This window comes from Eucyclogobius newberryi, unplaced genomic scaffold (assembly GCF_026437365.1).
Source record: "Eucyclogobius newberryi isolate DKJ021-1_F unplaced genomic scaffold, fEucNew1.0.hap1 SCAF_6, whole genome shotgun sequence".
In the NCBI taxonomy this organism is placed as follows: domain Eukaryota; kingdom Metazoa; phylum Chordata; class Actinopteri; order Gobiiformes; family Gobiidae; genus Eucyclogobius; species Eucyclogobius newberryi.
This window is the reverse complement of record NW_027316278.1, coordinates 21,518,671-21,534,088: the sequence shown is the minus strand read 5'-3', so window position 1 is coordinate 21,534,088 and position 15,418 is coordinate 21,518,671. Positions and strand designations below refer to the sequence as shown.

Sequence of the window (15,418 nt, the reverse complement as noted above, 5' to 3'; positions counted from 1 at the left end):
AGCATAGTATTGGTCAGGAGAGTTTCATTGGAAGAGTAAAAGGAAAGTCTGTAAATCCAAAGAGACTAAAAGATGCCAAGAGATCTAAAATATTCAGGAGTTTCTAAACCATGAATATCCATCAGCTTTTAAACACACAGTCATTTAAAATCATGTTTTAACAAAATACAAGTCTGATTAAATTGTAGTAAAGAAAAATATAATGTTTAACCTTTACTAATCAATGGGCCTTGAGTTGAAAAGTAAAAAAAGGGGCTCAGATAAATTATATTTGAACTATTATGCTTATTTTTTCAGAGTTATGACACTCGGGTGCTCTTTTCCCCCATCCATCCATCCATCCATTTTCTGCCGCTTTATCCGGGGCCGGGTCGCGGGGGCAGCAGTCTGAGCAGTGACTCCCAGACGTTCCTCCCAGACCTCTCCCCAGACACTTCCTCCAACTCCTCCGGGGGGATCCCGAGGCGTTCCCAGGCCAGCCGAGAGCCTCTTTTGGGGGAACTCTTTTCCCCCAAAATCGTGAATTGGTAAAATGCCCTCGATTGTCGACTGAACTGAAATGGCTTGAGACGACTCCCTTTAGGTATTACAAATTATGAAATATGATTATCGAGGAGAGACTGTCTATAATAAATCCACATAAATCCTCTTTGCCTGCTGCATGGTGCGGGCTCATTAGAGACATTTCAAACGGGTCTGGGATTACAGCTCAATCTACTGCAGATTTAATCATCTATGCTCTGTCACTGTCTATTAGACCACAGGCAGTAAAGCAAGTCATCGTTATCAAGTCGGCCTAAGCCCTAAGGGTAAGGCACGTTTGCTCAGATTAGCATAGTTTACAATTTTAAGTATTTATTCATTTTTCTAAACTTTTGACAACCCCATATACAAATACATAAAAAAATTTAAACTGTTGGCTTCATCCTGGGGGGCCGGATGTTACAACAACATCGTCGGAGCCGGGGCCGTGGAATCTGATTGAACACTCCACTCACAATAGGTGTAGTAAACATAGTATAATTGAGATGAAGAACAATAATACACACTTTTACTGATATATCATGAAGCTAGCGAATAGCACCTACGGATGAAAGTGTGTTTAAATGAAAGGCTTCTGAGTAATAATCAATGCTTGACATCTCAAGTTGTTTTCAGATCAGTCAGGCTGACAAATGCTGTCAGAAGTGAGAGTGAAACGATGTGTGATTACTACAGTGAACAGTACAGTAGACGGGAACACGCTAGAGCCAGATGTGGAAGCCAATCAGATTAAAGCTCTGGTGGATTAAAACTGTCTGACGACTCGATTGCACTCCAATCGTGCACACAAGACTCATGCATCGCACATGTATTTAGTATAGATACTGATGAAACATGATTTATTGTTCATTATTCAGTGGTTAACGCACCTGCACAGAGACCTGCATCTGAGAGAGAACATCATCTCATCATCATCATCATCTCCCAAACAAGCCAGCCAACATCTGTGACGTAACTCTGAGCCCAAAGCCTTTTCAGAAGCCATCAAAAAGAAGAGTTTATCATTAGACCAGAGCAGAAATACAAAGTGTACCAGGGACGTGACTGCAAATTCAAAAGAGAACTTAATCAGGACTCGGTCAGTTAATATTAGCCTTGATGTTTTATTGGTGTGTACAGGGAGTTTTCTGATGGAAGCCTCCTTCTAGTCTCCATGGAAATGTTATTGCTTTGCCTGGAATGTTTCTCACTACGGCATTACACTTGCATGACTCCATGGCACCACCAGGCCCAGTTACAGGTCAGATCTGTGGAGAGGCAACCCTGCTCACAGTAAGCTTGTAGGCTGCTTTTTAGCATTGCAGTTGACTAAAAGCATGTTAGATTTGTTCACATGACAGTTTAGACTACACATTTCACTCAAATGTAATATTTCAGATTTTAGGCAAGGCAAGTTTATTTGTAGAGCACAATTCGTACTTGAGGAAATTCAAAGTGCTTCACACAACAGGGGGAAAATTGCATTCAAATCACAAAGAAATGACAGAAATCACAAAACAGTTTAAGCTATAAAAGAGAAAAGTGCAAAGAAAATCCTTTCAGTCATATGCACAGCTAAACAAAACAGTTTATAGCTTACATTTGAACATTGTCAGAGTTGAAGCCTGTCTCACATCTTCAGGAAGACTGTTCCAGATTTTAGCTGCATAAAACTGAAACACAGATTCCCCATGTTCAGTCCTGACTCTGGGCACCAGCAGGAGGCCGGTCCATGTTTAGTCCTGACTCTGGCACTAGCAGGAGGCCGGTCCATGTTTAGTCCTGACTCTGGGCACCAGCAGGAGGCCGGTCCCTGAGGTCCTCAGAGTCTGAGATGGTTCATGTGGCACTAACATGTCTGAGATGTACTTTGGTGCTAGGCCATGGAAAGACTTGTACAGAAGCAGAGCTGTTTTAAAGTCTATTCTCTGAGCCACAGGGAGCCAGTGCAGAGATCTGAGAACAGGACTAATGTGATGGTACTTCCTGGTTCTAGTCAGGACCCGAGCAGCAGCGTTCTGGATGTACTGCAGCTGTTTTACAGCTCGTTTGGAGAGGCCAGTGAGCAGGCCGTTACAGTAGTCTAATCTACTGGAGACAAACGCATGGATAAGTCTCTCCTAGTCCGGTTTAGACATTATGTTTTATTTTGACAGAGTGAATCCACTGGTCCATATTCACCTGCCGTCAGTGAAACATAGATCTGAGTGTTGTCTGCATAATTGTGATAGGACACATTTTTGTTGCGTATCAGCTGACCTATCGGCAGCTTGTAGAGTTTGAACAGAAGGGGTCCTAGGATTAACCCTTGAGGCACTCCACAGGTCAGGAGCAAGTACTTCCTGTCTTCCAGATAGGACCTTAACCAGATTAGGGCAGTGCCAGTGGTGCCCACCCAATCCTCTAGTCTCTGTAAGAGGATCCCATGATCAACAGTGTTAAAAGCAGCACTTAGATCTAACAGAATTAAGACTGAGGATTTGCCCGTGTCAGTGTTCAGGCGGATGTAATTTATCACCTTGACAAGAGCAGTCTCAGTGCTGTGATGAGGTCTAAAACCTGATGAGAAAACATAACATCTGATGTTTATTAAGATAAGGTCAGTGAGCTTTTCAAGGACTTTGCCCCAAAATGGCAGATTAGAGATGGGCCAGTAATTACTCAGGACTGCAGCATCAAGACTCCTCTTCTTTATGAGGCTTTATGACATGTTAACTATGTGAGTGAATTTTTGCCTATTCATAAGTTTATAATTGTACTTCCTGGTTTGACATGGACAGCAGATGTGACGTATGTAAAGGTATTTCAACAACTGTTACCTAGCAACCATACTGAGCAAAAATCCACATAGATTACGCAAGTTATTTGGTGAATAGTAATGCTTGATAACACCTTTTTGTTGAATAATTATTTAAACTCTAAAATATTGTGTTAGAGTAAATTGTTTTCAATGACACATTTTGATGACAGAGGTATAACGTTTAAAAATATAGCACAACTTCCTGTATTTTTCTTTTATAAAAACTAAAATATCCAACTGCAACTTTGCAGATTTTAAACTATGAACATTTACCACAATGCTAGCAAAGCTAGTCAAATCCCTATTGCCTACCATTAAAATGTGATCCTTGCAGCCCATCAGTTACGTATAGCAAACTTCTACAAAGGCAAGAACAATTATCTCACGAGACAGAAATGTTATTTTTGTCCTACTTGTGATCAGTTAGATCCATGACTGATGATCTTGCTGTGGCTGCAGGTAGCAGCTAAACTCAACCAGCACTGCCACCTACTGGTAGCAAGACATAATGTGCCTTTGAAGCATTAAGACACATGATGTCTTGGAACAGTTAGAATGACATATCAGTGAGTATTGAACGATTCCACAATACTAATAAATCCAAACAAATGCTCATGCAGTCACTGGTAACTGTAAATGAGATAAACCATTTATTTGACTGAATCATTGGGTACAAAAACATTTGGGTAAAGTTGAGATCAAGGAAATATATACAATGTTATCTACAGGAAGGAATGGATACTTGAAAAATGCTTATCAAAATACCAGTCAATAGAGCCCAAAGCGGAGAGAACAAGTGCACACCAGTGCTGAGTGGACCACAAAATAGATGTCACTGTTGCAATTGACGGTGACAGCTGAGCAACAAAGTCGTCTCCGGTCACTTTAAAATTGAGTTTACCACAATTTTCTTTTAGTCCATTAAGTGCCACTTAGGAGGTCTCTTCATCAATCTTTGGGGCCAAGTAGTATTTGACATGTCCCATATCAGCAATCTTGTACTCTACCACTGTGGGAAGAGAAGTAGACGTGTTATTCAGGAGAAAAAAACATTAAATGCAATAGCTTACAGAATTGTGAAAGTAGCTAGAAAATCAAATCATATCAGTCACCTAGAGGGATGTCCGCGGACATACTGAGCGTGACGGTCTTGGATAGTGGAGTGGCCTTGGTGAAGAAGTTGAGGTAATTGAGGGCAAAGATTAGCTGCACTGGCTCATTCATTTCAATCGTGACCTAAAACCATAGGAAAAACGTTGATGCATAGTTGAATTTGGATGAAGCAGTTACAAAATCATTGTAAAGTAAAACAAAACGTACCGCCTCCTCCTCTTTGTCGACACTGCTGGTCTGGGAAAGCTTGACGTTTCCTGTGCCCAACTCCCCGGATGCAGAGAACTTCACTCCGTCCTTGGCACAGGAGATCATGACTGCGTCACCAATCTGGGACAAGTCTCGGCAGATGCGGGCAAACTCTCCAGATGGCATCTTCACTACGCAGCTGTACTCTTGTTCCTAAAAACAAATTATGTCAGTGGACAACAGACAACAGGATATATACATTTGTTTAATTGAAAACGCTTACAGGGATGCCAAGCTGTTCCACGTCGAGGTCCATCAATTTCATCTCATAATCAGAAACTTTCTCCTGATCTAAAAGAGACAAAGCGGCTCAGAGCATTGCTCAGAATCACAATGTTGCACTTGTTATGGAAACGTTAAACTTACTTAGTGTCTCAAAGACGAGGGCGAGGGTGTCTGCATTGTCCTCTGCTCTGAGTGTGATAATGTCTTCATTTCCTGCACACTTCAGGATCTTTGACATACTGAAAAGAAACGACAAGTTAGCATCAAAAGACTTTGCAGTTTTGACCAATTAAACACAAACAGGTATTTTATATAATAAATAGAAGGTCAGCGCTACAACACCCAAACTATTACACATTACTATTTGAATAAGATCTGGTTTGTTTTGTAAAATGTATACTATAATATTGAATTTGATTGAAAGTAAAAGATGAGATAGCAAGAGTGAAAGGAAACCAAAGTTCCCGGGTAAACTACATTTCCCGCCAACCTCCCACTTCCGGCGTGGCTTGGCGCTCAGATGACGTCGCGGCGTGTGGACAATAGAACCTGCTTGCATTTACCCACTTAGTGATAAAACTAACAGCACTATAAACTAAGAAACTAGTTTAAACCAGAGTCCAAACTAAACGGTGATTAAGTTTAACGTTTTCATACATGAGCTCAAAATGCGACAGAGACATGCCCGGGCAACTCCACCAAGATGGCCACTTCAAAACTTATCGGACGACTTCATCCTTACATATAACAGTTATACAAATAGATTGAACTGAGCGATGAAGTCTGAACGTGTTCCTCGTATCAGTGCACGGTTGTATCCTTCACCCACCTGCTCAGATTGACCCCCATGGCCAGGTTGCGGTCGCAGCGGTACGAGTCAAAGCCGTCGCTGCGCAGGGTGAGCTGGACCAGGGAGACGTGGGACGAGTCCATGCTCTGGAGGGAGATTCCGGACGAGCTGACGTCCCAACAAGCCTCTGTGATGAGATCCTTCAGAGCCTCCAGCACCTTCTTCAGGATGGAGCCCTGGACCAAACGTGCCTCAAACATGGTGGTGGTTGTGGTGGTTGTTTCGCGGTTGCGTAGCTTTAGATTCTAGCTCCCCGTGACGGTGGATCAAATGTTCGCCGGAGATTCAGAGATGACCACAAAAACACAGGCTTTGTGTCCAAGGACTGAGGAGGAGGCGAGCTCTGGCTTGTACCCCTGACACTGCACCAAAGGTTTGAGTGGAAAGCGCGCGCTCACGTCTGTTTTTAATGACTCTGCGCCCTTACGTCACTTCCGTGTCCGCCAGTGGGAAAAACGTCAGCTTCATTTATACAACTTATAACGCTGTTTATTATCTATAGTAATATTCCAGGGTCATCGACTCTTGAAAAATAAGGAACAAGGAATCGGAATACGCTCGTCTTCAGGGAGTTGGATCCATTATTGTTAAAGAAAATAACATTTGAATGTTACTGACAGAAGGTTGCAGGGAACTTGCATGTGAAGTTATCTTTTTAAATATTAAATTACATGCCATGTTAACTTAATTTACGTTTTTGATTGACTCAGATGTCCATAATTAACAGTGGCTCCTTAGTATAATATCTCATTAAACATGAACGTTATATACGTTTATATAAACATTTATACAGATTCATAGCAGTCAAACTCTTAATCTTAGTTAAAATGGGGAATACAATAGTTCGACACCGTTTTATTATGATATGAGCAATGGTAGGCTGATAAATTACAGACACACAGTATGAATGGTCATGTCCACATTTATTTGCACTTTTCACCCAAGACACGTATACAAAAAAGGTGGCAATTTATATATGGTCATTGAACCCCTGAGTACTTTAGGTCACTTAAAAAGAGAGTCAGTTGGTTTTAGCAGTAAGTAAGCTGAGGTATTACAGAATGTGTTACATGGTGCATCATGTGGTTTTAGCTGGGCCCCAATGGAAAGTTTAATATTGCCCTCCCAGAATATAGTTTACAGCCATTGCAAGGATCGGAGCTCCTGTTGGCACACCAGGGAAAGGACCACTGGACCCAGCAATATCAATGTGCGAGTACGGCAGAGGTGCTGCAGAATCCACTCCGTGCTGCATTCAAACAATTCAACAAAAGAAACAAAAACATTGATACAAGCAGTACATTTCTACTGAATAGCACCTCAACTCATCAGCTGTAGGTCCCACTCACACAGGAGGGAGACATGGTTTCATATAGACTCTCACTACAGTGGGCAGGATTTACAGCAGAGGAAGTTGAGACTTTAAAGAGATAATCAAAAAAGGGATGCAGCCAAAGCGTGCAAATGTGTACCTTGTCGAGCCCAGAGGCCATAATGAGGAAGGCTGCAGGGGTCTGGTGTCCGCGAGGAGTGGCTGATGAAGGCAGGTTGTTGCACTGTAGAATATCCTCATACTCAGACTTTCCCTTGTGGAACTCATAGTCCTCCCGCCTGATACGGGACACTTCAAACTCATCACCGAGCACCTCCCCAGCTAAATGAGAGCAGCAACAACATAGAATTTAAAGTAGTGTTTCACAATAAAGTTGTCCTTTTAATACAGATCAATAAAACTTTCTAATTATAAAACTGTAAGCACAGATGGTCCAACCTTTCTGCCACTGAGCAGCATTTCCAGAGCGGTGAGCTGGACCATTATCCATAATAATCTGTAAAGAAAAGCACTCATAGAAACCTCCAAATAAATGTTATGGTCTGATCTTGCAGCAGGTCTACTCACAGAGTAGTTCGGTCCCATGGCTCGAATGGCGTGTCCAGTCAGAGTAGCAATGGTAAACAGCTGAGGAGAAACTTCACGCACAGCCTGAAGATGAACAGGAAAAAGAAAATACATTGATTGTAGATGACAGAAAACTATCAATGTAATCACTTCAGTAATAACACAAACCTTTTCTTTCATCTCACAGAGCAGATCCACCATCACCATTCGACCCTCTGCATCAGTGTTGCCCACTCTCACTCTGCGACCCGCACGGGACACCAGCAGCTCATCAGCCACATAGCAGTCTAAAGCCACACTGACATGAGTCCACAGAAGGGAAACGGCTTTCTCGCAAGGAGCCAAATCATGTTCACCAACCTGAACCCACGCTGTTTCTGACCATAGCCATGGCTCCAACAACCTTCAGATGTTTTGGTTTCAGTTTGGCCAAGATCTGTTCAACCAGAAATACCGGTAATCTATCTACCATACATGGTTTTATTGAGTAGTGCTCGGCTTCAAAGTGCTCGCAAACATTTAGTCAATTCCCTTTAAAAAAACACTAGATTTAAAAACAAATTAACCTGAAAGAACCCTGCAACTGCAGCAGCTCCACATTTATCACGGTGCATTCCGGCCATGAATCCTCCAGCCTTGATGTCAGCGCCACCAGTGTCATATGTGATGCCCTAAAAACAAAAACCAACCATCTAGTGTCCAAAGGGTCTTTATGAAATTAATAAAGCCATTACTTGAAATTCAAACTCATACTTTTCCAACCAGCATCAGTGTAGTTGTCACTGGACCTTCTCCACAGTACTGCAGTTTGACCACTCTTCCCTGATGACGAGGGACACCTAAGAAAGAGACAATTGCTCAGTTTTACACACAAATATACAGTAAACAAACACTACAAGTTAAAAAAGTGCCTCACAGTTTGCACAGCGATTCACCGCAGCGAGGCAGGGATATTCTTTCTCCAGAACCTTCACATCGCTCACCACGTCCACCTGACCAGAAACAACCAACATGCTTAAGTGTGGGGGAGTGTTGACAAGTGTCGTCAACACTCCCGCACGCATATTGAACCTCTGAAATACCTTCACAGGGCTGTCCTTGAACAACTCCTGAACATAATGAGCAGCGTTAGGTGCAGCCATGCGCTCCGGGTCAGAGCCGCCAATATCACGGTAGGCCACTCTGTGAAGGGTCAAAGGGGTCAATTGGAGTTATCATCAAAAGTTATGTTAGAATGATGTTATGTTGACACGACTGACCTGCCACTCTCCAGAGCTTCAGCCAGCTGCACCAGTTTCTTGCCCTCTTCCTCCTGGGACACCCACAGGCCCAGCACACACGCCTTGTAGTCGCTGGGCTTGGTTTTGCTCTCCCTTACCTCCAATGGCTAAAGAAAACAAAAACACATCTGATAGAGTCTTAGAGTGACGAAATACAGCATAATTCAACATAACTGACCATGTAGAGTGCATGAAGGGCCCCCAGAGCAGCCACCAATGTGCTCTTCTTATACTCTGGATGTTCAGGACACACCAAAAGGGGGCGCTGCATGCCGGTCTTAAGAGCCCTAAAGGACATCAGATGTGTAAGAGACAAGGGACAGAATTATATTATTATTAGGTACATTTTACAGACCGTTTAATGCCATTGACCGCTGCGTCGCCGAAGCGGCGGACATCGTCGTAGTCGCGGTTCAAAGGCCCGGTGGAGACGAACAGAAGTCGATTTCCAGGAAGGCCAGGCACCTTCAGGACCACAACCTCCTCGCCTACTCCACCGTCCACCTACAGGGACGAGCATTGGGGCCGTCACATCATACAGGCTAGAACAAGATTAGCAACTAGAGAATTGCAAAATCTTTTCTCGTAGACTTACAGCGCTGTAATCTTGCAGTGGAGCTTTGAGACACTCCAACTGACGGGGCAAGTTGTCATGGCTTTGGGTCACCAACAAGATCCCATCAAAGCTAGAACAGAGGATCAACAAACCAGAGCTCAGTGTCAAGACAAAACGAGACAGGAAATGAATGAATGAATTTCAACACTTCTTACTTCTGGTTCTTGAGGTCGGTTGTCCATTCAACGGGCTGCACTCTAGACAGGAGAAAGAAGAAAACACATACTTCCTGTCATAATCATCTGTGTCAGCAATCTGGCGGCTTTGATTAGAGAAGAGGTCAAAGAGTGGAGTCTCATTCCGCAGAAAGAAGACTTTGTTCCCGTAAGAAACCGGTTACCATTTAATATGTTATGCAATTATTTCTTTTGGCATCAGAAGATAAAATACCACAAGAACTGTCATATTGAAACTAAAACCAAAACGTTTTAAAATGGCAGAAAACCCTGTTCTTTCAATATATTCTGCAATTTGATACGCCTCTGATTGTTTTACAGCAGAATTTAATAGCATATTGTATTAAAATAAAAATCTCATACAGTAGATCCACGAATCCATGCCCTGTACTCATCATAGCCTGCATATCTCTGCTTGTATAAATCTGTGCCACGCAGGAACATAGCAGCAGAGGAGTGCAGATTGAAATTGAAGATTAGATTTAAATAATTAAATGTGTGTGCACGTGCTGCTGGAAGATGAAAAGCACTAGATAACGGTTTACAACTCACCTGGTGCACATTGTGGTGGAGCTCGCAGAGTCTGGAGACAAAATGAGCAGCAGACACCAGCGGCAGCGACAATTACGCCCGTCGGTCACATGACCCACACGCGTGCACTTCAATGACTCCGCGGCGCCTCGGAATTTATAACTCCCGTTTCCATTTTGTTGCTTAAATCCTGTTTGTTCCGACATTTGAACATATCCATGGTTTATTCACGTTCCCGGTGACTGCGCCGTTTGGGAGGTCAAAAGTAAGAAGATATTTGTACATGTTTTATTTTTAATTGTTTCTTCAAATCCTTTTGTTCTTTTATGAATCGACACAAAATAAACATGGGACCCGGAAGTAATCCACCAACGTGACTGCCTCGGCCCTAAACAGCAGAGGTAAGTTTTACAGAAAGTCCAAAGGGCAAATCCATGTTTGCCCCAAGTATGTCAGCGTTGCAATGTAACTTGTAATTGTTTTCTCATCATCCATTTGGAACTGGGGCTGCAGTCAAACTGGTAGGCACAGCAAATACTTAATTTGACTTTTGAGTCTTATATTAGAGCCTTGTACTTGAGCCTTGTGTAGTTTGCACAATGAGAAATGACAGCAGTGATGTTCTGATGGCATTAGTCTTCAGACAGCAAGGCATTATGTCAACGTGATGTATGGAATTTGAATATATTTGTAAATTGAATGACTATGCTGTCAGTGGCTTTAATTAAGTCAAAGTATAATCATGGGACGTAGCCTGTCATCAGTATAAATATACAGAGAGGGCTGGCTGGCTTAAACAGGCTTCCACTCTGCACCACTAAACCACATGATTATTCCATTTAATTTGCACAATAAAGGAGAAGGACTCTGAGTAATACTCTTTATTTCTGTATTTTCCAGATGAGACTTCTTCGGAGTTCCTTTCCCACTGTCAGAAGTTTATTTTGTATTGCACGCACATCAAAGCCACAGTGCAGGACTCTGAGTGGTGTAACCATGCGCCTGGTGCAGTTTTATCACCGTGAAGATGTGGGGAAGAGCATCCGAGTGGGCGTGGAGCAAGGAGCAGGACTGGATGTGGTGGATTTGAAGGCGTTTGACCCTTCTGCACCTTGCACCATGAAAGAGCTGCTGGAGCTGGGAGACAAGGGCCTGGAAAGGGCTCAGAGGTAATTTATTAACCAGCTGGTTATTTATCTCAATCTGCAGTTACAGTATTCTACCTCATTTTAAAGGTGCACTATGTCATTTTTCTAGGGTCTAGGTTCTTTTCTAGCCATAGATCCATCTGTAATTTGGCCTGATGGGTAAGCCTTAACCGCCATAAGATAAGATAGGAATAAATATCAGGTCCTCATGTATTGAAATAACTAGACCAGAAGATGGCACACTAAGCCACTTACAGACTTGGGCATACTTTATTCTGAAAAAAAAAAAAACTTTTTCATTCCCAAGGGAAATTGCTTTTGTTACAGACATGCAGCTAACCAGCAGAAGAAATAAAGTTATTATAATAAATGAAAAGCTAAAATTAAATATCAGTACCACAGTAACAATAAATCACTATAATTACTTTGACTACAGTAGCTCACAAATTACAAGACTAGTTCTTAATAACAAAGCATGAATAAGAGACACAAACCAAATAAATTGTCACTTAAGTTGCAAAAAATATATGTAAAAAAGTGTCAACGCACAAATATACCTTTGCACGGAAAATAGAAGTAATTATAAACTACATGTAGGCTATGTGCAAGAATAGGGGAAGGAAATTAGCACAAAAAGGAAGATTTTTGCTGACATATACAGTTTCCTACACACTAACAGTCGAGGGTTAGTGAGTAGGTTACGTGATTATAAATATGGCTTTGGTCGAAATTCTTGGTTGACTAAATACATGCCCTCTAGATCCATTAGTCAACTAAAAGGGCAAAAGCTCTCAAAACTATTAAGACTTTCTATGACTTTCGACTCATCCAAGATTCATTCTCAATGTGCTGATCTAGTCTGAGTATGCCCTGCCGACCGGGCGGAGCCTCCAGATGATGGCCTGTCCTGTTTATCTATTTGTTTGCACTGTTTTAAGTTTCCCCTGAAACTAATATTTGTTACCCTAACTAATAATAGGATTTCTTTCATCTATTAGCTGACTAGCATCTGAATGGCCAGGGCTGATGCTGCCCCATGGCTTCAAAATGCTGTTGTATATTACTTGTAATTTGAACCTTAAGCCTCCATTTCTGTTTAAAGAGTGCTTCTTCATTTATTTTTTTCCCTTCACAAAAATGTCAGTATTTACACAGTAAAGTACTAGGAAACAACAGTGTATTTATACGTAGATGGCAGATTAAACTAAGCAAACTCCATGCCTTCACCTTTTTTGCCGTTTCCCACATATATCCTTATAATGTAAATAAATAGTCAACTAATACAAATTGTGGTTGACCAAAATGTGACTGATCAATTGACTAAACGACTAAAGGCCGGCAGCCCTAGATCATAGTTCCATCTAAATTCTGTTTGCTTGCCTCCTCAGCTGTCGGTGACGTCTGCTGTGACGAGCAAAGACCGTACAGAGCTGTGACGAGGCACTTTCACTCACTGTCTGTTCCGTCGTTTTAGAGCTCTGGATTCTGGTCAGTGCGTGGTGAAACGGTCGGACATTAAGCTGCTGGCCCCGGTCCTGGCCCCGGAGAAGGTGGTGTGTGTGGGCATGAACTACCGTGACCACTGTCTGGAGCAAAACGCCCCAATCCCAAAAGAACCCATAGTTTTCAGCAAGTTCCCCAGCGCCATCACCGGACCTTATGATGACATCCTTCTGCCGTCAGAGAGTCAGGTGACACAGCTTAACAACTCATGAACAGATGAACAGATCCTCAGCTGTAATAATTTGAAAATGTGGCTTTTTATGAACCAAATCCTTGTGCAATTTAAGGAAGTGGACTGGGAGGTGGAGCTGGCGTTTGTGATCGGACGAAAAGGAAAACACATCAAGGTGAGTTGCTTGTTGTTACTGAACATTTTCATTGGACCGTTCTTTCAAAAAAAACTTCACTCGCGCCATTCTTGTACAGGAAGAGGACGCGCTTTCACATGTGGCGGGGTTCACCGTGGCCAACGACGTCAGCGCCCGCGACTGGCAGATGAAGCGGAACGGAAAGCAGTGGCTTCTGGGAAAAACCTTTGATACATTTTGTCCTCTCGGTCCAGCCTTAGTAACAACTGACGCCGTCACAGGTGCGAGGCAGCGAGAGACGACGGGACAAAGAGACTGCATTAACGCACTCGGGCAAATTGTGCAATTATGTGTGATTTTATCCGTCACTCCCGCGTTAACAAGCTGCAATTATGTGAAGTGTGCCGTCTTAAGTTCGGAGTAGACCAGTACGCATTTTTATATCTCAATGTTGCACTTCCAGATCCACATAAATTGGGCGTACGCTGTCTGGTTAATGGAGACACAGTCCAGGACAGCAGCACGGAGCAGATGATCTTTGGCATAGAACAACTGGTTGCCTGGGTCTCACGGTAACGGTCACACCAACACAGCGCATGCATTACATTATTTCGTTTTAAATACTGAGTTATATTAGAAGACTGGAAGCAAAGTTGCAGAGTTGTTAACCCTTTTTCCTCCCAGAAAATGGAAGGTGATCCTTTGGACTGACTAGAGCTCTCTGCCTGTCCTCTAAACGTATGACTGCAGGTTTTCTTTGATACTCCTTTTTGAAGAAATTGGAATGTAGTTTTCATCCCAAAATAATCAGTTCCTCCAGTATTTCCACGTGGTCTTGTACTGGTTCCGAAGACCACTCTGAAAGTATTTTAATGAAAGGTTCATATTTGCCATTTATTCAGCATCGATACTTGTTCGAATGAGTATCTACTATTTTCAATTATACAGTTTAAATATTAGTCCTTGAGTAATGATTGTTTTGTTATTTTGACAACCCTGCTCTGGACTACAAGAAGCAGAAATACCTTTAGCGTTTCTAAAAATGTAGTACTTGGGCTCCAGGGGCCTCTGAAATTTCAAACTTTACTTATTTAAGATATGTTCCCTTTAGTAATGCATTTAATATTGCTCCGTTAGCGGTTCAGATCTGGTTTATGCCAAGTTTAGGATCTTTATTTTCAGTTTATTCTCTTTTGACCAGCTTTTATTGTTCAACAAGACCTGGTAATTGGGAGGATAATATTTACAAGGTGATACTCTGAAAAGCCTGAGATCCACTGTCCTAAAACATGCACGTGTGAGGACAATTGGTATAAAGTATTGGAGTTTGCTGGCACCTCTTGCCTCACATATCGGTAAATTATTAGGATATAGTCCATTGTTCACTGCTCCCTGAAGGAATGTGCAAAGCATGAATAAGTCATCATTACAATACATTACCCCAAGTTCTGTCTTCACATTATTAGCTTTTTATTGCATCTCTTACTCAACTTCCACAACTTAACAAATATGCAAATCTTGAGAAATCCATCTGCTGTACATAAGGAGAACCCCAGCCTTATGCCGTTCTCGTTCATCACTGACAGAGGAAATTGCATTCCTCAGACAAAACGTGCTCTCCTACGCAAACACCTTTTGCCCCCGTAACAAAACGACAAGCTAACAAGCCTAAAATCTCAACAGAAAGTTTCTCCTACCAAACTAAATAAAGTATTTCTATAAAGTATTCAACACCCAGAGAGTTGCCATTATTCTTTGCAGAATATATGTGTTTCTCTGTTCACCAGGTTCATGACTTTAGCTCCGGGAGATGTTTTCCTGAGCGGCACGCCTCCAGGAGTAGGAGTTTTCAGATCACCACCCGTATTCCTCAAGGTGTGTTATTGTTTTTTTTTACACTTTAGAAATGCATTGCAAGAGTTGCAGAGTTTTACAAGAAAGTTTGCTGAATATTGATCTTGTTTGTTTCAGAAAGGAGATGTTGTGGAGTGCCAAATAGATCAGCTGGGTTCAATAATAAATAGGGTAGTCTGACCTTAAATAAAATAAAATGGGTTGGCACAGTCTGTCAGGATCAATATCTATTTATCCACCAGTACAAATCCTAAACAATGGAAGTGTGAAAAAGTATGAAAGACAATGTGCAGTGAGTGTGCAAACTTAATCTTAGTATTTGTTACTTCTTGTGAAGAGAATA

At 42.1% G+C, this 15,418-nt stretch overlaps 3 protein-coding genes across 3 annotated transcripts; 1 reads left to right on the top strand and 2 right to left on the bottom strand.

Annotated features, from left to right (window-relative positions):
- Positions 1-3,959: 3,959 nt before the first annotated feature.
- Positions 3,960-6,140, bottom strand: pcna (proliferating cell nuclear antigen). Its single transcript, XM_072433459.1, has 6 exons — positions 5,739-6,140; positions 5,051-5,148; positions 4,908-4,975; positions 4,643-4,837; positions 4,435-4,558; positions 3,960-4,331 (listed from the first exon to the last, which is right to left on the bottom strand). Exons 1-6 carry the CDS (start codon positions 5,957-5,959, stop codon positions 4,255-4,257), a joined length of 783 nt encoding a protein of 260 aa, XP_072289560.1. The 5' UTR covers positions 5,960-6,140; the 3' UTR covers positions 3,960-4,254.
- Positions 6,141-6,665: 525 nt separating this feature from the next.
- On the bottom strand, positions 6,666-10,325 carry LOC140346877 (putative aminopeptidase W07G4.4). Its single transcript, XM_072433098.1, has 16 exons — positions 10,284-10,325; positions 9,711-9,752; positions 9,535-9,625; positions 9,295-9,443; positions 9,118-9,226; positions 8,919-9,046; positions 8,742-8,841; positions 8,576-8,651; positions 8,413-8,498; positions 8,226-8,330; positions 8,020-8,095; positions 7,828-7,946; positions 7,660-7,743; positions 7,531-7,588; positions 7,232-7,413; positions 6,666-7,008 (listed from the first exon to the last, which is right to left on the bottom strand). Exons 1-16 carry the CDS (start codon positions 10,292-10,294, stop codon positions 6,871-6,873), a joined length of 1,554 nt encoding a protein of 517 aa, XP_072289199.1. The 5' UTR covers positions 10,295-10,325; the 3' UTR covers positions 6,666-6,870.
- Positions 10,326-10,655: 330 nt separating this feature from the next.
- fahd2a (fumarylacetoacetate hydrolase domain containing 2A) lies at positions 10,656-15,287 on the top strand. Its single transcript, XM_072432887.1, has 8 exons — positions 10,656-10,783; positions 11,163-11,431; positions 12,885-13,101; positions 13,201-13,260; positions 13,340-13,502; positions 13,685-13,793; positions 15,009-15,096; positions 15,193-15,287. The coding sequence occupies exons 2-8, from the start codon at positions 11,163-11,165 to the stop codon at positions 15,253-15,255; spliced, it is 969 nt and encodes a 322-aa protein (XP_072288988.1). The 5' UTR covers positions 10,656-10,783; the 3' UTR covers positions 15,256-15,287.
- The last annotated feature ends 131 nt before the right edge of the window (positions 15,288-15,418 follow it).